The 23,868-nt window shown below is 37.4% G+C and overlaps 1 protein-coding gene across 22 annotated transcripts in view; it reads right to left on the bottom strand.

Annotated features, from left to right (window-relative positions):
- PPP4R3B (protein phosphatase 4 regulatory subunit 3B) overlaps nt 1–23,868 on the bottom strand; it is a 71,729-nt gene that overhangs the window by 35,260 nt on the left and 12,601 nt on the right. For all 22 annotated transcript variants that reach the window (XM_077959549.1, XM_077959538.1, XM_002799228.4 and 19 more), the window contains 5 exons: nt 22,796–22,894; nt 16,974–17,597; nt 7,323–7,400; nt 5,070–5,186; nt 3,480–3,596 (listed from right to left, as the gene is read on the bottom strand). In XM_077959549.1, coding sequence (XP_077815675.1) covers nt 3,480–3,596; nt 5,070–5,186; nt 7,323–7,400; nt 16,974–17,597; nt 22,796–22,894 — 1,035 coding nt within the window. The remainder of the gene's footprint in view (nt 1–3,479; nt 3,597–5,069; nt 5,187–7,322; nt 7,401–16,973; nt 17,598–22,795; nt 22,895–23,868) is intronic.

Raw genomic sequence — 23,868 nt, 5'->3', positions numbered from 1 at the left:
AGATTACAGGCATGCACCACCACCACATCTGGCACATTCTTTTTTAAAAGTTGGGGGGATTTCCTGATATGACACACTGAAGGAAATGATACTTCTATGCCATTTCTGCCACAAAGAAGTAACTAGAATCTATCTAACTGTGAGGAAACAACAGACCAACCAAAGTTGTTGGATAACAGATCAGAAATTTTTGTTTTTGTCTTGGTTAAAATGGACATTACTGAGACAATGAATAAAATATGAATGAGTACTGTAGTTAGATGATAGTATTATAAAAATCTTAATATCATGATTTTGATAATTATACTGTGGTAATGTAAGAGTTTTTAGTTGGTGGCAGTGAAGTAACTAGGGGTAAAGGGACAGTTTGTCATCATTTCTGCACCTTATTCCTCAATGGTTCAGAAAGAAAATAATACCCATGTATGCATATGTATTTATACAAATGCAAGCATAAAAAGAATGACAAAACAAATGACAGATAAAATATTAACAATTGGGCCGGGTGCGGTGGCTCACGCCTGTAATCCCAGCACTTTGGGAGGCCGAGGAGGGCGGATCCCGAGGTCAGAAGTTCGAGACCAGCCTGACCAACATGATGAAACGCCATCTCTACTAAAAATACAAAAATTAGCCAGGCGAGGTGATGTGCACCTGTAATCCCAGCTACTCAGGAGGCTGAGGCAGGAGAATCACTTGAACCAGGGAGGCGGACGTTGCAGTGAGCCGAGATCGCGCTACTGCACTCCAGCCTGGGTGACAGAGTGAAGACTCCGTCTCAAAAAAAAAAAAAACAAAACACACAACTGGGGAATTTATGTGAAGGGTATCTGGGAGTTCGTTTTATTATTATTGTGACTTGGAGAAATTTTAAGAAATAAAATGTGACCTAATGCAAAATACTGAAAGGTCAATCTATAGAGATTAACTTATGTATTTCCTAACTTCTTTTTATGATAAATCTCAGATATATAAAGAACTAGAGAGGACAATACAATAAATCCCATGTATCCATCCCAGCTTCAACAATTATTAATTCACGACCAATCTTGTTTAATACACCAACTTATCTCTACACTACAGAATTTAGTTTGAAGCAAATTCCATATAAATATGTCAGCATAAATGTTTAAAATATAAGGATTCTTTTAAAATAACACAAATGTTATTATCATATCTAAAAAATTAACATGAGATTTTATTCTTAAATGAGAAAACACCTAACAAATCCAGTCAGGTTCTCTAAGTTTTACTGAATGTTTCAAAGGCCATTAATATAAAAATATATGCAATCTGTGGCATAACAAAAAGACGACATTATTGCTAAATTTACTCTTTCTGCTTGGATAGAAACAATGACTATAGTAAAATATGTTAATATTTCTTTTTATCTTAATACATATTTAAATATTGTAACCCATGTTGCCATAATCAAATCTGCTCCATAATACTTTACCAAAAGGAAATGTTTGAATGCTGAGCATTTATTTTAAAAGGGCACTAAAATATCAACTGCCACTGAATATACAGATAAGTCATTTTCTGTTTCCTTCCTAAAGGTCACCACCAGCCCAGTATAGAATTCAGCATGTAGAAGACTTAATTTGGGTTTTTTTTTGTAATTAGATTTATCTTCTCTTGTGGACTAAATTATTTTGAGGCAACACAGTTTTAAAATTGTAAAATTGTTAGCTCTCAGAAAATTCAGGAAAATGAAACCCCTTGAAGGTTGTTATAAGAAAAAAAAACACTGAGAAAGGAACTTTTCATAGTGAAAAAATCAATCGCTGCTTTTCTAAGTCTTATGCATCAATTAAACAAGAAATATTTCTAATTAAAACAGGAACCAAAGCTTGAAGAGTTAAGAATTCTGAAGTTAACAGTTTACTATGATCATGGTCTGAGATTGATTCATGGTCATTTTATGATAAATGCCTTTAATCACACACATCACTGAAAATGGAGCAATGGGAGTGTTAAATTTCAAAGTTATCTTTTGTAAAGGGTGGCATTAAGATAAACCAATGAGATTATAAAATTATTAATAAAGTAGGCATTTCTTTTTAAAGTCAGAATTAGCATTGTTTGATTTTTAAAATATATAGAGAGAACACAAAATATTACTTCTCTACTGACTATACTGCATTAGCCCAAGTTGATTCTAAAATAAAATCACTTTAAAAAACATTGAAAATAACTAACAAATATAGAAAGCATAAAGCTAAGGACACATTACAAGAGTAAACACAAAACACATAAAACAACTATAATTCAATGGTAACTCATATAAGCATCAAATTAAAATTGGGAATCAAAAACTTTCCTTAAGAAGAGGATCAGACATGGTGGCTCATGCCTGTAATCCCAGCACTTTGGGGGGCTGAGACGGGTGGATCACCTGAGGTCAGGAGTTCGAGACCACCCTGAACAACATGGTGAAACCTCGTCTCTACCAAAAATACACAATTAGGCAGGCGTGGCGGTGCACAGAGGTTACAGTGAGCCAAGAATGCGCCATTGCACTCCAGCCTGAGCAACAAGAGCAAATCTCTGTCTCAAACAAACAAACAAACAAATAAAAAGGAAGACAATTATAATTACCTTCTACTTAAAACTAAGGCATTTTTAATGTTAAAAAAAAAGTACTTTAAATTATAGCTCTATGTTCATTTTGTCCTTAAAATAGCTTAAGGGGAAAATTTAAATATATCAGTAGTGGGAAAACACAATATTGGTCTCATTATTAAACTTTCTTTTTTAATTTCTTTTATTTCCACAGGTGGTTGGGGAACAGGTGGTGTTTGGTTACATGAGTAAGTTCTTTGGTGGCGATTTGTGAGATTTTGGTGCACCCATCACCCAAGCAGTATACACTGCACCCTATTTGTAGCTTTTTATCCTTCACCCCCTTCCCACCCTTTCCCTGAGTCCCCAAAGTCCACTGTGTCATTCTTACGCCTTTGCATCCTCATAGCTTAGCTCCCACTTGTAAGTTGAGAACATATGATGTTTGGTTTTCTATTCCTGAATTACTTCACTTAGAAAAATAGTCTCTAATCTCATCCAGTCATTATTAAACTTTAATTCCTACTTAAAACATATTCTTTGAACAAACAAAAGCAACTTTTTAGGTATCCTAGGTAAGTACCTGACCTGTAAATCTCCTAAGGCTTGAAATTACATTTTATTAACACTTGAAATTTAAGACCAATATTTACAAATCTGATTCTATTATAACCTGTTTATCTCAATACTGGTTTGAATATCTGGGTTTTTTGTTTGTTTGTTTTTTGTTTTTTTTAACAATAAACAAAATCAGTTGCCACATATTCTAATTTGGCCAAAGTCACAACTAGTCAGAAATCTAATATTTTATTTCCAAGAAAGATTAAGATTATGTTATGTTTTTTCTCTCAATAGTTTGCAAACACCCCTTACTCTACAGGTAATTCACATAGAACCACAGCATTATTACTTACGTCATCACTCTGCTGAGCTTCTTGCATTACAAACTCTCGGACCATAGATGGACTAAATTCTACTAGATAAGAAAATATATCTGTAGCAGCTGATCTGACTTGCAAATCATCCATGCCCTGATAAAAGGAAAACTAGGTTACTTAAGAGACTGTTAACAAAAGTTATTCTCACATTTCTTTTTTCTTTCCCAAATCCATACACTAGCTCTCAACTTTTTGGATTAAGATGTTTTACTGCAATCAATATGCATAACCTCGCCAGTATGGTCTTCCTTTCTTTTATAAATATTAAAACTTTTAGGCAATTCAATGATCAGTTTCTGCAGATTTTTACCACTGCAAATAAATATTCAGAGATTTTAAATATAAGAATTGGCACAGGATTATAAGGCAATGCTTTACAAATGCTGTAAAATATATGGGAAGGGGTTTTATTTAAATATATGTAAAAATTTGAATAATGTCTCCTAGCCAAGACTTCAAAGTCTTCCAGAATCTGCCTTTTGTCCTGAATTTGCCAAGGTTACCCTTAGTAACTGTTTCTATTTTCTGTGACTCACCTAATAGAGCATGCTTTTGAAAACTCTTTTTGGGCATTTCTACCCTTTTGTGCAACTTAGTTTTCTAAGGAAGTAACCCTAAATACTTTTCCCCTCCAACACATGAAGAGTATGTGACTTATAAGTTACAAAATCTTGAGGTGATTCTGAAAACACTCCCCAACCCAGCAGTTCTCAAAAGTGTGGTCCAGGGAATCCTGGTGAGCGGGGTCTAACATCCTTTTAGGAAGTATACAAGATTAAGACTATTTCATAATAATAAATAATACTAAGCCTTTGTCATTTTCACTCTCATTCAATCACAAGTACAGTGGGGTTTTCCAGAGGCTGCGTGACATATCACATCACCACAAATTAAATGTAGAAGCTGCTTTGTGAATCTAGACACCTTCTATAAAGCAAGGTATTAGAGAGATTAGCAGAAAAAAAAAAAAAGTAAAAAATGGTACTCTTTTCACTAAATTTTTTGTTTTGAAAAAATTATTTTTTCATAAAAGTTATATTGATTTCAATCTCAAGAAAATGTGGTGAAAAAAGTTCTATTATTTTTGTTAACATATAATAGGTTATCATTTTTAAACGAATACTTTAAAAATTTGTTTTAATTTTCCATAAAGTAAATACCAATGGGTAAAACTCATATAAACAAAAATCTAAGAATTATGCCCTAACCCTGTGTTGCAGCATGAATCCCCTTGTTTCAGTCTGTCCTCATTCCACTCACTGATCTAAAAACAAAAGATATTTTACTGGCTTCTATGAAACACAATACTGTTACAGAAAAGAACATTCTTGCAAAAACGTGGGTTTTTTTACCCACTTGAAAGCATACTATATGCAAGTGATTACATACTGATGTTTAAAATTAAATAAAAATCTGAAACTGAAGATATTCTTGTAGTAATTCAATATAAGATAGCTAAACTATAGAACTGAATATACATTATTATAATATAGAGTTTCTCATCCATAATATAAGTCTATTACAAATTTACAACTTCAAAAACATGAAAAGAAACGGCATAATTACCATTACAATTTCAAGAGCTGGAAGAATTCCCAATTTTGCCAATGTTTTGAAAAATGCATCCCTGTTTTGAGGTTGTAATGTCTGAGAAAACGCACAAAATTCCTTGAAAAAATTAACCTGTAATGTTAGAAATTTTAGTGAGACGTTGATAAACATAAACTTGGGGCACACTATAGTAATAATCTACCATGGTGTGGTATTCACCCTTCTGAAGGATCTCATCTTTTTTGGAGTTTCCTGGCTCCTCAAAACTACATTAAAAACAAACTAAAAATTAGCACCCCATTAAAAGTAAAACTTGCATTACTGGACGCTGTTAAGCAGAAAGAGAAATCCACCAATAAAAGGTAAATGTAAGCGGGCTTTCTGAAAGATGCATCACAAGCTGCTTTTTTCTTTTTTTTTCCAGTGAATAGCAGTGTTTGACAACACATCTTTCTAAGTGAACCTTTCAAATATGTTATTAGAACATTTTTATTACTCCATTGGGACCTTATAGGTCAACAGAGATATTTGGTGATAAAAGGCAAATGAGAGTATGCACACTTTGTTTAAGATGCTGGATTTGCCTATTGATCTATTAGTACGCAAAAATGCAAGATATACTTTTAATGGGGTGCTAATTTTTAATATGTTTTTAAATATCAGTTGTGAGGCACCAGGCTACTCTGAAAAGATGACATCTGGCGGGGCATAGTGGCTTGCGCCTGTAATCCCAACACTTTGGGAGGCTGAGGCAGGTGGATCACTTGATTCCAGGGGTTTGAGACCAGCCTGACCAACAGGTGAAACTCTGTCTCTACTAAAAATACAAAAATTAGCTGGGCATGGTGGCACGTGCCTGTAATCACAGCTACTCGGGAGGCTGAGGCACGAGAATCACTTGAACCCAGGTGGCAGAGGTTGCAGTGAGTTGAAATCGTGCCACTGCACTCCAGCCTGGGCAAAAGAGCAAGACTCTTTTTCAAAAAGAAAAAATAAAAAAAGATGATATCTTTCAGAAGGTTAACATTGACCAATTAACTCTTTAAAGACATTCAGTGCAAAAATGCCAGGTAAGAAATTTGTTTTGAATTATGAACACATATTTTCACAGAAACCATCCTGTAACTCAACTCTAGCTGGGTCCCCAGTAATCTCCCAAAAACATAATACTGGTTTAAGGACTGAAATGTACATCAAAGCTTCCCTAGTCTAAAACACCACTATTACAATTGAGAAAACTAAGTAGGTTACTAGTAAGTAACTACACTAAAGATGACTTACAGGTTTTAAATCAGCCATCTTTCATTATTTTGTGAAATCCCAATAAATTAAAATCTGAAACTGAAGATATTATTTTAGTAATTCAATATCAGATAGCTAAATTATAGAACTGAATATGCATTACTATAATATATACTTTCCCTTCTCATCTCATTATATTTGAAAAAAATGTCAAACATCTGGCAAACGGCAATCACTATTCTCTTCCTCAAAATGGTTTATATCTCAAAGAAAATGCTTATAATAAAAAACAAAAAATCTCCAAAGAACCAAATTATTTACATCATTTATTCAGGAAGCATTTTCCTTATCTCTTGTTTAAAAAGAAAAGCATTGTGGCTGGGTGCAGTGGCTCATGCCTGTAATCCCAGCACTTTGGGAGGCTGAGGCGGGCGGATCACCTTAGGTCAGGAGTTCGAGACCAGCCTGACCAACATGGAGAAACTCCGTCTCTACTAAAAATACAAAATTAGCTGGGCGTGGTGATGCATGTCTGTAATCCCAGCTACTCGGGAAGCTGAGGCAGGAGAATCGCTTGAACCTGGGAGGCAGAGGTTGCGGTCAGCCGAGATCGCACCATTGCACTCCAGCCTGGGCAACAAGAGCGAAACTCCGCCTCAAAAAAAAAAAAAAAAAGAAAAAAAGAAGCATCGCTATAATGTAAACTTCTGCAACTATAAAAACGTCTGAGATTTGTAGTTGTGTTCTAACATAAGGCACTTATCTGGTTTGGGGATTTATAAGGCATACAATGGTGGGGGGTGATACATCAGAGCATCCTAAGAATTTTCTAAAATATACAAATTCTAGAAACAAACAAATTTTAGAAACTCTGAATAATCATTTTGCAGTTCAATTTAAATACACACTTTTCATCTCTTACTAATCTAATTACAAAAAATTGTCTCAAGTTAGCAAATTCAAGATTAAAAGCTGTGCATGTCAAAAGAATAAGTGCTCTATAAGAGTTTGAATTTCATAACTTACCAATTCACGCCGTTTATCATCATCTGTAGCCTCATCTGTTAATTGTGCAAAAACTTCAGACAAAAACTTCTCATCTTCCTGCATGAAAAAAATAATTACTATGAAATATTAACAAAAAGATAAGGTTATACTCATTTATATGACTTACACAAATTATAAAAAATAGCTGACAAGTAGCATTTTCATTATGAAACCTAATATTCTGGGGTATATTTGTGTGTTAAAATTTTGTAAAATTTGATTACACCATTCAATTCTTGTTATAAATACATCAATATCTACTTTAACTAAAAACCTCAACTACAAATAACTCTTTGGAAACCAAAAATATTTGTTCTAGAGGTGTTATGTGAAAACTCACTGAATTTAGATTCTCTAGCCCCCTTTCAGGGTCTACTTTCTCTTAATTTAAACATAATTCAAACAAGTCTAAGGATCTTATTGTTAGTCCATAACAGATTAGAAAAACAGAAGAATTATAAGACAAGGAACAAGGAAAACAGTAAAGGAGGCTGAATTCTGGCAGCAGATAAAGTTACAAAGCTATTTAAAATACAAGAACTCATAAAATACAGTAACCTACAACTGGTGCAGAGTCTTACACGTTCTTGTGGTCCCCAAGGATATAACTAAATGACAAAACACTACAATAACTGCTTTTCATACTAATGACTCTGAGGTATTAAAAAGAAAGACAAGTGCTAATTTCTCCAGGCGTTGTTTAAAAGGTCAAACAAAAATTTAGTCAAGCATGTACTTTTAAAAAATAAATTTGTGGGCTGGGTGCGGTGGCTCACGCCTGCAATTCCAGCACTTTGGGAGGCTGAGGCGGGTGGATCACCTGAGGTCGGGAGTTTGAGACCAGCCTGACCAACATGGAGTAACCCCATCTCTACTAAGAATACAAAACTAGCCAGGCGTGGTGGCACATGCCTGTAATCCCAGCTACTAGGGAGGCTGAGACAGGAGAATCGCTTGAACCTGGGAGGCAGAGGTTGCGGTGAGCCGAGACTGTGCCATTGCACTCCAGCCTGGGCAACAACTCAACAACAACAACAACAAAATAATAATAATCATAAATAAATTTGTGTGTCTAAAGTCTAGAAGGAGTACACGTTAGAATGTTAACTATGGTTATTGCTTGGTGATAGGTTATGAGTGATTTTCTTTTTTGGTTATCTATATTTTCTAATTTTCTACAAAGACTATTAAATTACAAAAGAAAAAATGGGCATAAATATTAAAATTCACCTTAGAGAAGATTTCATCAAAATCTGCTAAAAAATTGATGGAAATTATTGGTGGTTTTAAGCTTCAGTTATCTTCAAAATTCATTTTTATGAAATGTAATTTCCATTAAAGTAACTTGTTCTAAAAAAGTTTATAACAATAATATCTGTAGAGTTGATAGTAAAATAAAACCCTAACATTTAAAGGATACACCCCCAACTACCTGTCCTTTTTCTTACTGAGGATCATACATTAAGTGGTATCAATCCCTTAAGTCCTTTTTGAAATAAGGTGGAACATATATTTTTAAAAAATGAATAGAAACCACTACGTACAATCAGAGTATAACATGCTATTCCACTAAAAATCAATTGGTGCTACTCAAAGACAAGACACTGGTAGATAAATCATTTAGTTTGACTCAGAATGGTGTTTCCTTTGGTATTTCATTGACTCCTTTTGGACCTTATGCATTGCAGCCTGAACATCCATCTTTTGAGGGAGTTTATATGCATATGTAATCTTTTATTTAGCCCTTAAGTTACTTTTTCCTTTTTCTTTTTCTTGAGTCTCACTCTGTTGCCCAGGCTGGAGTGCAGTGGTACAAACATGGCTCACTGTAGCCTGGACCTCCTGGACTCAAGCAATCTTCCTCCCTCAGACTCCCATGTAACAGAGACCGTGGGCACGTGCCACCACACCTGCCTAATTTTTTAAACTTTTTGTAGAGATGGGGGGTGGTTCACTTTGTTGCCCAGGCTGGTATCGAACTCCTGGCCTCAAGCAATCCTCCCACCTCAGCCTCCCAAAGTGCCAGGACTACAGCCATGAGCCACCATGCCCAGCCTACTTTTTCGAAATACTTTTAGTCTCAATATTTTAGGTTAGGGTGAGTAAGTACATATTTACCTCCATTCACACCTTTTATAAATTTCTATTTTCCTGCATCTGTTGTAGATTACATCTTCATCCTTTACTACCTGAAAATTTAACTTTTTCAAAATATTTTCATAAGAAAAAAGTTCCAACTCCTTGATAAATGCAATTTCCCACTTGAATTCTTCTTATATGATTCGGTACTTGTGAGCTGATAAGTAGAACTGCATAAAATATTACAGATAGAAGCAATCTCAATTATTACAGTCCATTAAGAGAATGTGGATTCCTAGTATTTTTTCCTGATTTCCAGCATTACTCTTGCTATTATTCATTAAGCTATAAAAGCACTCTGTTCCAATATATTTATGAAGGAAGCAAATAATCAATAACTTAAAGCCTATCATATAGTTGAAATACTTACTCCAAAATCTCTGGTTCTCCAAGTAATCAAACTAATCTCTTTAGTTTTTCTTTTCTATTTGGTTTTAACAGCTCTTGTTTTAATAAAACCTATATATTTAAGTCAAAATTTGTGTGGCTGCTTTTCTGGATAACATAAAAAAAACACTGTGGGGAAAAAAAGAGGTTGCTTCTAAACAGTCTAAATCAAACTCTTTTCTTTTTTTTTTTTTTTTTTTTTTTTTTTTTTGAGACAGAGTCTCGCGCTGTCACCCAGGCTGGAGTGCAGTGGCCGGATCTCAGCTCACTGCAAGCTCCGCCTCCCGGGTTCACGCCATTCTCCTGCCTCAGCCTCCCGAGTAGCTGGGACTACAGGCGTCCGCCACCTCGCCCGGCTAGTTTTTTGTATTTTTTTTTTTAGTAGAGACGGGGTTTCACCATGTTAACCAGGATGGTCTCGATCTCCTGACCTCGTGATCCGCCTGTCTCGGCCTCCCAAAGTGCTGGGATTACATGAGCCACCGCGCCCGGCCCAATCAAACTCTTTTCTTTGCAGTAATATAAATACAGGGCAAACAAAAGGAAAAATAGAACCCATTCATTTTTAGAAACATATAAACACAGAAACTTAGAATTAGATCAGATTTTGCAACATTGTTACAGAGACTGTCAAGTGCTATTTTAAATTTCAAGAGACTGAGGTCCAAAAAGTGAATTTTTCTGAGGGTAGTTAGTGACAGATGGATTTAGAATCCAGGCCTCCCAAATAATTAATGAGGTTTTTGTCACTCCTACTAGGTAAACCACAGGACAGGTTCCTAAGTATTTCAAACTTCAAACATAAGTTTGAAGTTGAATCAAACTTATGAATCAAATCAAAGCGAAAGATACACACTCAAGCTGGAATGGGCCAAATCTAGTACGATAAAATTTAATATATTAAATCCTGTACTTGAATCCAAAGAAAAATCCTAAAAACAAAATGAAAAGCCCTATTACTCTAAACAGTCTTTCAAACAGTATTTGAAGATTTTACATATTTAATTTGTAACTGGGATGGAAAGTTAGAAATTTTTCTCTCTTGGTGCCAAAACCTTAGTATCTGCAAAATATGTTAAAAGGAAAACTAAACCGCGGATCCTGCTGGGCTAATTTTAAGCTTAACTCTTACCTATGGAAGAGCAGAAATATGTATATAATATAATATATGTAAATGTGTTAAAATGTCAACATTTGAGATTTCTGTCCTCTATCATTTCTAGTAAGGAGAGAAATTAAAACGTTCTGTTCTGAAAAGGATCTTATTCTGTAGCTGTTTGTGCAGAAACAACCTCACTTTATTTGCTTTCAAAAATTTAATTTCTGGCTGGGGGCAGTGGCTCATGCCTGTAATCCCAGCACTCTGGGAGGCTGAGGCGGGCGGATCACCTGAGGTTGGGAGTTGGAGACCAGCCTGGCCAACACAGTGAAACTCTGTCTATACTAAAAATACAAAAATTAGCCAGGCGTGGTGGCTGCTGCCTGTTATCCCAGCTTCCGGGGAGGCTGAAGCTTGAGAATCACTTGAACCTGGGAGGCAGAGGCTGCAGTGAGCCAAGATGGCGCCACTGCACTCCAGCCTGGGCGACAGAGGGAGACTGTCTCAAAAAAAAATAATAATAATAATTACTAAAACATTTTAAAAGAATGTTGCTCAATTCTGGGCTCAGGGGATTTTGATCTGCAATTAGGTAGAAAATTCAGAGTCGCAAAAGTCTTCTGTTCCTATCATGCTTAAGACATTGTCAACATGTATTAGCACACATACTAGGAGCCAGTGACTATGCTAAGTACTTCCATATAATGCAACAGTTAATTAACCTAATTTAGGCTAGGATTTATAAGGACCTTTGTACTACCTCACTTTGGCCCAGTTACATAAAATTCTTACATATTCACTTGCCTTCTACAACTCACACAGCAGCAAGTTAATGCTCATTTAAGAAACCACAGGTGGCCAGGCGTGGTGGCTCACTCCTGTAATCCCAACACTTTGGGAGGCTGAGGTAGGCGGATCACAAGGTCAGGAGATTGAGACCGTCCTGGCTAACGCGGTGAAACCCCGTCTCTACTAAAAACACAAAAAATTAGCTGGGCTAGTGGTGGGTGCCTGTAGTCCCAGCTACTCGGGAGGCTGAGGCAGGAGAATGGCGTGAACCCGGGAGGTGGAGCTTGCAGTGAGCTGAGATCATGCCACTGCAATCCAGCCTGGGGGACAGAGCGAGACTCCATCTCAAAAAAAAAAAAAAAAAAAGAAACTACAAGTGAGTGTACTAGATAGCCAGATAGGTATCTGGAAACACCTACTACCTAGCCAAAAATTTCTACATGGAAATCTCAGAGTGAGACTTTAGGAAATAAGGGCTTAGAGGCCACTGCAGGGCCAGGTATGGTGGTTCACGCCTGTTATCCCAACACTTTTGAAGCCTTGAGGCCAGGTAAGAACAGTTTAGGCAACATAGCAAAACCCCCACCTCTACAAAAAATAAAATAAAATAGAGACCACTGGCCACAATCTTATTTCTTTCCTTTTCACACATAGTTGAAAACACAATTCATACCCAAAGGAAAAAAATGCATTATATTAAAAAGACACTTGCACTTGTATGTTGATCGCAGCACTATTCACGATAGCAAAGTCATGGAACCCACCTAAGTGTCTACCAAAAGATGATTAGACAAACAAAATGGGGTGTATATATATACTGTGGAATACAAACGAAATGTTAAAAAAGAATGAAATCATGTCTTTTGTAGCAACGTGAATGGAGCTGGAGGCCATTATCCTAAGTGAACTCAGAGGCAGAAAATCATACAGTGCACGTTCTCACTTACAAGTGGGTACACATGGACATTAAGATGGAGATAACAGACACTGGGAACTCCAAAAAGGGGTAGGATGGGAGGGGAATGAAGGTTTCAAAATTATCTACTGGGCACCGTGTTCAACATCTGAGTGATGGGTACACTAGAAGCCCAATCTCCACCATTACTCATGCAATACCCATGTAACAAAGTACCCTCTGAATCTAAAAAAAAAAAAAAAAAAAAATCAACATCTTTGCTGGCACATAAGAGATAATTAAGTAGTAAACCTTACGTAAATAACAGTTCACAGAATCTGGCTATTTCATGAAATGCATCTCATGAAGCAGAAATGATTAAGTCTTCTTTTAGGAAAAGAAAAAGCTGCACTTGATTTACGTAATTATAGCCTTCACAAATAAACCTATTGTAAAATACATAAAATGACATACAAAGGTTTACAAATATTTATAGTTTACATAATTTATTTTCTGAATATATAAAAGTATTTACAATTTACTATTATGAATTTGGAAACCCTTCTGAAGACAAGAACAGTCATGTGAAAGCTACATTTGAGCTTCTGTTACTGGGTTCCCTTTTTATCAACTACAGACTGTGACTCTATTTCCAATCTCCTAAGATTATTAAACGTTTTTCTGTCAACAAGTGAAATAGCACCCTGAATTGTATACTATGGTTTAAAAATAAACAGGTCCTATATATTATAAAAAGAACCTGATGTGTACATCTAACCTTCCCCACACTCATTATTGGGGAATAACAAAAAATTGGTAGGTGAATAAATGATCTGAAAGAAAAGTAAATCCTACATAAAAAAATAAAGTAACAATAATAGGTGGCTATTGGTGGGAAATGTCACAAAATGAAGTCTAGTAGCTGGCACTAAGTCAGAGACAGAATTCAATTATTTGTATCAGGACCCTTTCAAACTCTTTTTTTTTTTTTTTTTTCAGATAGTCTCGCTCTGTCACCCTGGCTGGAGTACAGTGGTGCAATCTCAGCTCACTGCAACCTCCGCCTCCTGGGTTCAAGCAATTCTCCCACTTCAGCCTCCTGAGTAGCTGGGATTACAGGCATGTGCCACCATGCCTGGCTAATTTTTGTATTTTTAGTAGAGATGGAGTTTTGCCATGTTGGTCAGGCTGGTCTCAAACTCCTGACCACAAGTGATCCTCTTGCCTTGGCCTTCCAAAGTGCTGGGATTACAGGCATGAGCCACCACACCTGGCCTAAACTCTTAAGAATTATGCAGAGGCTGGGTACAGTGGCTCACACCTATAATCTCAGCACTTTGGGAGGGTGAGGAGGATCACTTGAGGCCAGGAGTTTGAGACCAGCCTGGGCAATACAGTCAGATCCTGTCTCTATATAAAAAATAAAATGAATTTTAAAAAATTATGGAGGACCCTGAAGAGCTTTCATTATGCACGTTATGTTCATCAATATTTACCATAATTACAATTAAAACCAAGACTTGTGAAAATATTTATGAATTCATTTTTTAAAATAAGTTATTTTATGTTTATATAAATGTTTTAAGAGAAACGGCTATATGATCCAAAATTTTAAACTTTTAGTAAAAAGAGTAGCCCCTTTTACATTTTTGCAAATCTCAATATCTGGCTTAACAGAAGACAACTAGATACTCATTTATCTTTTTTGTCATTCAATTTGTTGCAATATGTTCTTTAGGCAAAAGTACATGAAAAAAAACCACACAGCCTCACACTGACATCAAACTAGAAAAAGGAAAACCTCATAAATGCCTCCAAGAGGGTCTCAGGGACTTTCAGAGGTCCACAAACCACACTCTGAGATCCATAACACTAAGTATATAGTAGCTGCTCAATAAATTTAGTGATTGATATGGAAATAACAAAAGCAGTTATGCAGAAAGCTTAGTATAGTCTACCGTTACAAGTACTTTAAAAGCATGCTTTTTATACTGTTAGGGTGTAAAGGATTAACATGATAAATATAGTATAAAGCTCCTATTTCACAACTCATGAGACAGAATAAAATCACCTTCTTATAGCAAATAGCCACATACTCATATACACCCCAATAATAACAGTATCTCTCAAAATGGAAGAAAAGATACTTTTAACCCTTTCCCCAATTAGAAAAAAAAAGTGCAGCTTGCTGCCAACACTCATTTCATTTTACATAAACACGCTCTTTGAGGCTGAAGCAAATCTGATTTTCAATGTGAAAATAAAATATAAAAACGTTCCTGGAGTTACTTCTAAACAGAACTAACATCAGAATTGTTTGAATCATCAAAATTGTCTATTTAAAAAAAAATCAGATTCATCAAATGAATCTTTGGCCAACAAATGTTTGAGAACGACATTAATATCATGGGCAGGAATGCTATGTTTTCTAGAATTAATATACCACAGCAATGCGAAAATAATAATAAAAGCTAGGTATTTTGTGGCAAAGCTGTCTCAGGGTAAATGCTGCAGCCAAGCATTATTGGCGAGTATTCGCGGGACAGACAGGGAAAACGTTAAATATAGCTGCATCAGCCAGGTGCGGCGGCTCACACCTATAATTCCAGCACTGTGGGAGGCCAAGGAGGGTGGATCACCTGAGGTCAGGAGTTTGAGACCAGCCTGGCCAACATGGTGAAACCCTGTTTCTACTAAAAATACAAAAAAATTAGTCGAGCGTGGTGGCACACACCTGTAATCCCAGCTACTGGGGAGGCTGAGGCAGGAGAATCGCTTGAACCCAGAAGATGGAGGTTGCAATGAGCCAAAATCACACCACTGCACTCCAGCTTGGGCAACAAGAGTGAAACTCCATCTCAAAATAATAACAATAATAATAATAATAATAATAAATAGCTGCATCATCGATATATATAATAAACAAATTCATAAAGAGTAGAATAGTGATTAACAAGAGCTGGAAAGAGGGAATATGGGTAGTTACTGTTCAATGGGTTGAGTTTCTGTTTGGGATGATGAAAAAGTTCTGTAAATGGATAGTGGTGACTGTTGCATAACACTGCGAATATACTTAATGTCAATGAATTGTACACTTAAAAATTGTTAAAACTGGCTGGGCGCAGTGGCTCACGCCTGTAATCCCAGCACTTAGGGAGGCCGAGGTGGGTGGATCACCTCAGGTCAGGAATTCGAGACCAGCCTGACCAACATGGAGAAATCCCCCTCTACTAAAAATACAAAAAATTGGGCCGGGCGCGGTGGCTCACGCCTGTAATCCCAGCACTTTGGGAGGCCGAGGCGGGTGGATCACAAGATCAGGAGATCGAGACCATCCTGGCTAACACGGTGAAACCCCATCTCCACCAAAAACACAAAAAATTAGCCTGGGGCGGTGGCAGGCGCCTGCAGTCCCAGCTACTCAGGAAGCTGAGGCAGGAGAATGGCCTGAACCCCGGAGGCGGAGCTTGCAGTGAGCCAAGAGCACACCATTGCACTCCAGCCTGGGCTATAGAGCAAGACTCCATCTCAAAAAAAAACCAACAACAAAAAAAATCAGCTGGGCATGCTGGCGCATGCCTGTAATCCCAGCTACTCAGGAGGCTGAGACAGGAGAATCACTTCTCTCTGCCAAGAGGCGGAGGTTGTAGTAAGCAGAGATCATGTCATTGCACTCCAGCTTGGGCAACAAGAGCAAAACTCCATCTCAAAAAATAAACAAATAAATAGTTAAAACGGTGAATTTTATGTTATGTATATTCTACCTGAATTTTAGAAACACAAATATTATATTTTATAAAAAGCTGAAACATAGACCACTTAAAAATATAAAAGGCTGGGCCAGGCACAGTGGCTCACACCTATAATCCCAGCACTTTAGGAAGCTGAGGCAAGCGGATTGCCTGAGCTCAGGAGTTCGACACCAGCCTGGGCAACACAGTGAAACCCCTTCTCTACTAAAAATACAAAAAATCAGCTGGGCATGGTGGCGCACACCTGTAGTCCCAGCTAATTGGGAGGCTGAGGAAGAAGAATTGTTTGAACCCGGGAGGCGCAGGTTGCAGTGAGCCGAGATTGTGCCACTGCATTCCAGCCTGGGTGACAGAATGAGACTCCAATTCAAAAAAACAAACAAATAAAAGGTTGCACTAAAACCACAAGATATAAAGTCCTAATTTCTTTTGTTTACTTTAAATATACTTAATAATGCATTTAAACAAAATAAATCTTTCAAAAAACAGAGGGTAAAAACACCAGCTTGAACTATTAAGGGAACTAAGTATCTGAAAAATGGAATTGTGAAGAATATCTTTTTACTTACCTGCAACATGCTGACTATCTCAACTTTGTTGAAGAAAATAAAAGACGTAAGAGTAGAAAGAAAATTCTCTTCAAAAACAGATGGTGTGGGCAAAATGATGTCCTGAATGTACTGTACCCTGTAAGTCTGATGTATTTTTTGCCTTAGTTCAGAGTCTGTTATTGGTATAACTTCCTTAAACTTTGCAGTTTTGGTCAAGAATTCTCTATGTCTTTTTGGCTGAGCCAAAGCAGGGTCATATTCAAGGCATCCCACGACATCCATGATACACTCATCAGAAAACATTACCTCAAAAAGAGTTGCCTTATTTAGGAATAAGATTCCTCTAATAATTTCATACAAATGGTGTAAGCCTTCAGTGTTTTCTAGGTTCTCACAAGCTTGGAACAGCTGCAGTAGTTTTTTAATATAGCCTTCATTTTCCAAGGCGAGAGCCAGCTTTTCCCTACGGATAGGTGAGGAGAGCACTGAGGTAACTAAGTCAGCAATCTCTTCAAGTTTATTGAGTTCACATGTGGGCAGGTCAATCAGATGACTAGTTTCAGGCATTTCTTCAAATCGTTCTTCTTCAGATTCATCAATGAGGTCCTGTGTGACTTCCACTGATGGGTCTTTACCTTGAACCTAAAAATATCCAAGTATACAGCTAATTACCTTAAAATACAAAAGAATTCAAAATTTTGGAAAGCAAATCCCTGACCACTGAATTTAAGTAAAATATCTTGCAAAGAAAAATATTAGTAATAGTCACTACTAATTTATTATTATTTTTAATAGAAACAGGATCTAACTCTGTTGCCTAGGCTGGGGTGCAGCGGTGCGATCATAGCTCACTGTGACACTAAACTCCTGGGCTCGAGTGATCCTCCTGCCTCAGCCTCCCAAGTGGCTGAGACTACAGGCATGTGCCACCACACCTAGCTAACACTTTTACTTTTTGTGGAGACAGTGTCTCACTATGTTGTCACTACGACTAGCCAGGCACGGTGGCTCACGCCTGTAATCCCAGCACTTTAGGTGGCTGAGGCAGGCGGGTCACTTGAGGTCAGGGGTTCAAAATCAGCCTGGGCAACATGGTGAAACCCCATCTCTACTAAAAATACAAAAATTAGCAAGGTGTGGTGGCATATGCCTGTAATCTCAGCTACTCAGGTGGCTGAGGCAGGAGAATCACTTGAGCCTGGAAGGTGGAGCCTGGAAGGTGGAGGCTGCAGTGAGCTGAGATTGCACCACTGCACTCCAGCCTGGGAGACAGAGCAAGACTCTGTCTCAAAAAATAAAATAAAAAAATAAAATAAAATAAAATGAATTCTCTTCCAGCTTGGTCCCTGAATGACTCACATGAGCAGGGCCCCTTCCCCTATTGGTCAAACAGCATTAAGGAGAAATCAACTTTTGTTGTCACAAGCCATTGAAATTTTAGGATTGTATTGCTACAACACAATCTGATTATAACATCTCAAAGATAGCCAATGAACTCTGCTGTATGGATTCACAATAAATCTACACTATAGATAGGGTTTTTCAATAAAAATTCTCTATTCCATAATCCTATCGTCATCCCTTACAGCTGCTGCTTTAAATTTTTTTTTCACTTTCCAACTTCTCAAACATTACCTTCACCTTTAAGTCTCAGAAGATAAGAGGTTTCCTTTGAATAAAAAGTCCATCAGTACTCAACTTCCTCTAACATTTCTCCATCTCATAACTTACCTTCACACATTTCTTTCATTCACTTCAAAGAAAATGTCCATACCATTTCCTAAGGTTAACATTTCCATATGTACTTCTAAATTTATGCTTTCTCAAAGCTAAACATATCAAAATTATCTTTGCTCTTGTTTTTATAATTTATTTATCTACAATGGTTCCTTCTATTTCATCATCTCCATTCCCCTTAAGACACTCTGAACCATCTGAACCATCAAACTTTTTCAGGGAAGCTTTTTTGTTCTATTTTCTCATTATAAGGGCTTAAGCTTGGGCGTGGTGGCTCACTCCTATAATCCCAGCACTTTGGGAGGCCGAGGCTGGCAGATCACCTGAGGTTGGGAGTTCAAGACCAGCCTGACCAACATGGAGAAACCCCGTCTCTACTAAAAGTACAAAATTAGCTGGGCATGGTGGTGCATGCCCGTAATCCCAGCTACTTGAGAGGCTGAGGCAGGAGAACCGCTTGAACCCAGGAGGCGGAGGTTGCAGTAAGCCAAGATCATGCCATTGCACTCCAGCCTGGGCAACAAGAGTGAAACTCTGTCACACACACACACACACACAAAAAAAAAAGGCAGGGGAGGGGGGTGGTTAAGAAATAATTAAGTAATATGGCGCTTATTGAAACTGAAATTGTTCTTTCAAAGATCAGCAATGACTTCCCAGAACTGAAAAAGTAAAACATGACGTATGATTCTGTGAAATATCATGCAGTAGTTAGGAGCAAAAAACTAAATACATATTCAGCAACATGCATAGACTTTAAGAAGTAGAGTACTGAGTGGTACAGTAAAGAGTTAACTTTGCTGGACCATCCCTTCCATCTAATATCCCTTCCAAAGGTGGAAAAGTCTGAATAAAAATCAATGACAAAGAATAAATATAAAATTTTTAAAAATAACGACAAATGGAAAGGAGAAACAGTAAAAGAGGAAAAAAAATGAAAAAATGAGTAACGTAAGAAGGAAAATTCAGTATTAACATTGGTGCCTAAGCTGGGGGCTGTCACTCATGCCTGTAATCTCAGCACTTTGGGAGGCTGAGGCAGGCAGATCACAAGCTCAGGAGTTCAAGACCAGCCTGTGCAACATGATGAAACCTCGTCTCTACAAAAAATACAAAAATTAGCCAGGCATGGTGGCGCACACCTGTAGTCCCAGCTATTAGCAGGCTGAAGTAGGAGAATCCCTTGAGCCTGGGAGGCAGAGGTTGCAGTGAGCTGAGATCACACCACTGCATTCTAGCCTGGGGACAGCTAGACGATGTCTCAAAAAAAAAAAAAAAAAGCAAAAAAAAAAAAAAGCAGTGATGCCTCAAGAAAGGCTGAAGGCCAAGAGATGACATTGTCTCTTGGCTCAGTTATAACAGATGCCTGGAAGGGTGAAGCAATAGGTTTGCCAAGACCACCCCTCCTCTTGAAACCTGACTAGGTTAAATGGCAGCCGGTAAGCTTCGAAGAATGACACTGCTCTGGGAGACATTTCATCATACAATATGATGATGAACCAGACCAACTGTTGTTTTTTTTTTGAGACAGAGTCTCGCTCTGTAGCTCAGGCTGGAGTGCAGTGGCGCAATCTTGGCTCACTGCAAGCTCTGCCTCCCGGGTTCTCGCCATTCTCCTGCCTCAGCCTCCTAAGTAGCTGGGACTACAGGCGCCCGCCACCACGTCTGGCTAATTTTTTGTATTTTTAGTAGAGACGGGGTTTCACTGTGTTAGCCAGGATGGTCTCAATCTCCTGACCTCGTGATACGCACGCCTTGGCCTCTCAAAGTGCTGGGATTACAGGCGTGAGCCACCATGCCCAGCCCCAGACCAACTGTTAATGACTAAGTGGGATTCTAGTAATGTGCTAGAATCTATCAACTGTTACTTTTCAAGTTACATCTACTACCATACTGTGATATGGTGTAACACTAGTATTGTTCATCCAACTACCTTATCTACATAAATCTTATAATACTGATATTGATGATCAAATGTACTGGGATATTGAGTTAAAGCTTCCTGAGGATGTAATGCTGATAGAAAAATCACTGGCCCATGCTGAGTTATTTGAATAATTAAACTAAGAAAAAGGAAAGTCACTGGCCCTACAGAATCATGGTCTGGAACCTAAGAAGAAGAAAAAAAATCACTGGACTGACAAAAAGCTGGATTTTGTTGACTATCAGTTTCTATGGTATACAGTTCTGTACAAGTTTATCATAAGGTAAAATCTGCAGATGAAGGAGAGAAATAAGAAATCAAAGTAGTACAAAAATACAAAAGGTATGACACGGTTTTACAGGAAAAGTTAGTTGTGTCTTCAAACCTGTTTCTACTCCACACTGGACCCAAATGCTAGGTATATTCATACTGATATTATTTCTCCATCTGTGATATAAATCCTATACTAAATGTAGATGCTCACACAAATATGATCATTTTGGTGTAAGAGAGTCTTGGTCAAGGAGTGGCCTGTGCAGTAAAGGACTGACCTTGCCAAAGGAAAAGTTTGGCCCTTATCTAGCTCCAGAGAGGTAAACTCTAAGCACTCAGAATATCCTGCTTCATAATAGTGTTTTTGTTTACCTGGGGGCCTTCACCTATGCCAGACATACTATACTAACAATGTGGTATATGGTGGGGGCCTTGGACCACAAGATATTCTTGACCTCTGGAGGTGCTGGAATAAGGTTAGCCACACAGGTGGTAAGCCATGCTTATGTAAACCCTAATCCCCAATGAAAACCCTGGACACAAAGGTTTGGGTAAACTTCTCTGGTTGGCCATACTGAATGTGTGCTGCCATATATCACTGCTGGGAGAAAGAAGTAAGTGCTGTCTGCATGATTCCACTGGGGGAGAGAATTGGAAGCTCAAGCCTGGAACTCTCCTAGACCCTACCCTATGCACCTTTTCCCATTGGCTATTTGAATCTGTATCATTTTGCTGTAATAAACGGTAACTGTGAGTATAACGTTTTGCTGAATTCTGTTGAGTCTTTCCGATGAATTATGCAAATTGAGAGCATTCTTGGAGACCTCCTGAAACTACCTAAGTGAAAGCAGTAATAAACAAATTTCCACAAAAATTTCTAGGACGAACACTTTTTTTTTTTTTTTTTTGAGACAGTCTTACTCTGTCGCCCAGGCTGGAGTACAGTAGCATGATCTTGGCTCACTGCAACCTCCCTCACAGGTTCGAGCTATTCTCCTGCCTCAGTCACCCTAGTGGCTGGGACTACAGGCATGCGCTACCACGCCCAGCTAATTTTTGTACTTTGAGTAGAGATGAGGTTTCACCGTGTTAGCCAGGCTGGTCTCGAACTCCTGATTTCAGGTTACCCGCCTGCCTCGGCCTCCCAAAGCGCTAGGATTACAGGTGTGAGCAATTGCGTCCGGGTGGACAAATACATTTATATCCAAGAACATGTATTAAAAAGTAGGTGTTGACATATAGAGGTGGGGTAGTAGGATGGGACAAGGATAATCTTATACAGAAATCACTAAATTATCCACCATATAAATTTATGTTCCAGCAGATTTGTAAATCAATATCTTAGTTATAAATAAGAGATGTTTGTCTTCTCCATTATAGTTATATTTTCTGTAAATCTAAAACTGTTCTAAAATAAAAGGTTTCTTTTAAAAAAATTCTAGTTACTTAAGAGTTACCACATATTCTATATATCCTACTACACTCTAAGTTCCACATAAACTAAAGTCATGAATACTGTTGATCATTAGTGCCTCGTACGGTATTCATAAACATCAGGCAAACATATGACCAAATATTTATTATTTTTAATCTAAAAGCCTGACTTAATTACTTAATCTTCTTTTGGTTTGTTTAAAGTACTTGCCACTCTATAATATAAGGTATTAATTATGAGTATATGCTATCAAAATCTAAAGTGGTAAAACAAAACTATGACAAAGTTGTTTTTAAAAAACTTGAAGTAAAATAATTTGCTGTAGAAGATAAAAAAATTTCAAGTTATATTATCAAGTCTCACATTAAGACACTATCTCTCCACATCCTAATACATGTTTGAAGTAAAAAGGAAACAAAAATTCAAGAAAAGATGCAAACGTTAAGTTAAATACTATAAAAAGAAACTCACCTGACAAATTTTTTCCCAGATCTCATCACAGCCAGCTTTTTCCTGAAAACTCAGAGCCAAATCATAGTTCTCTGCTTCTGACCAAACAATTAATGTATCCTGTTTAAAAATAAATATTTCTATATCATCACACTAGAAAAGAGATATCTACAAAGTATAAATAAAAATCAAGAGGACTGAAAACACAGCAATGACAAATGCCCCGATAAAAGTAATAAATGTATATTCGATTGGCATTATTAGTAATATATTGGCAATAAAATAGCTCAGTACTAAAAATGTACTAAAATGTACTAAAAATGACACTGAGCAATTTTCTAAAACAAAAAATATTAAAACAGGTTAGTAGGCTCTGACTCATGTTACCCAAATAATATTTATAAAAAGGCTAGCCATTCTTGGTTAAAACTGTAACAAAGACATTCCAACCATCTACTTTCTGTTGCTTCTAGAAAATCAGCTGTCCCATTCACTAACCACCTATGTATTTATCCTTCCCTTTGAGCTGGTTAAAAGTAAGCTAACTAATACCTGAAAATAGGTTAAGGCTTAACTCTATTTTTGCCATTTTTTTTTTTAATCTGGAAAAGACTTCAGGATCTTAAGAAATGCAACACCATGGTGAAACAAAGCTATTTGCTCTTATTTACAAGTGCTACCAACAGCACCCAGTTCAGTACCTTAGGGTGTAGAAAAATTAGCCCAAGGTTTAGGTAAGCAGTCTCCTAGAACGTCTTCGATTACATGCCTACCAAAGGGTTAGTTACGCTTTTAGGAAAAGGTCGTCAACCCTTGTATTAGAAACTAAAGTTTGGATTTAAAATAAAACATACACCACACACACACACACACACACACACACGTATACATATATATATTTTGTTGTTGTTTTTTGTTTCCCCCCTAAGACAGGGTTTTGCTCTGTGACCAGGCTAGAGTGTAAGGGTACAATCACGACTCACTGCAGCCTTGACCTCCTAGGCCCCAGCAATCCTCCCACCTCAGCCTCCCGAGTAGCTGGGACTACAGGTGCACACACCACGCCACACTAATTTTTTGTAGAGACAGGGTTT

This window comes from Macaca mulatta, chromosome 13 (genome assembly GCF_049350105.2).
Source record: "Macaca mulatta isolate MMU2019108-1 chromosome 13, T2T-MMU8v2.0, whole genome shotgun sequence".
Taxonomy (NCBI): domain Eukaryota; kingdom Metazoa; phylum Chordata; class Mammalia; order Primates; family Cercopithecidae; genus Macaca; species Macaca mulatta.
The sequence above is the reverse complement of the archived record's forward strand: the minus strand, read 5'-3'. Positions and strand labels throughout refer to the sequence as shown.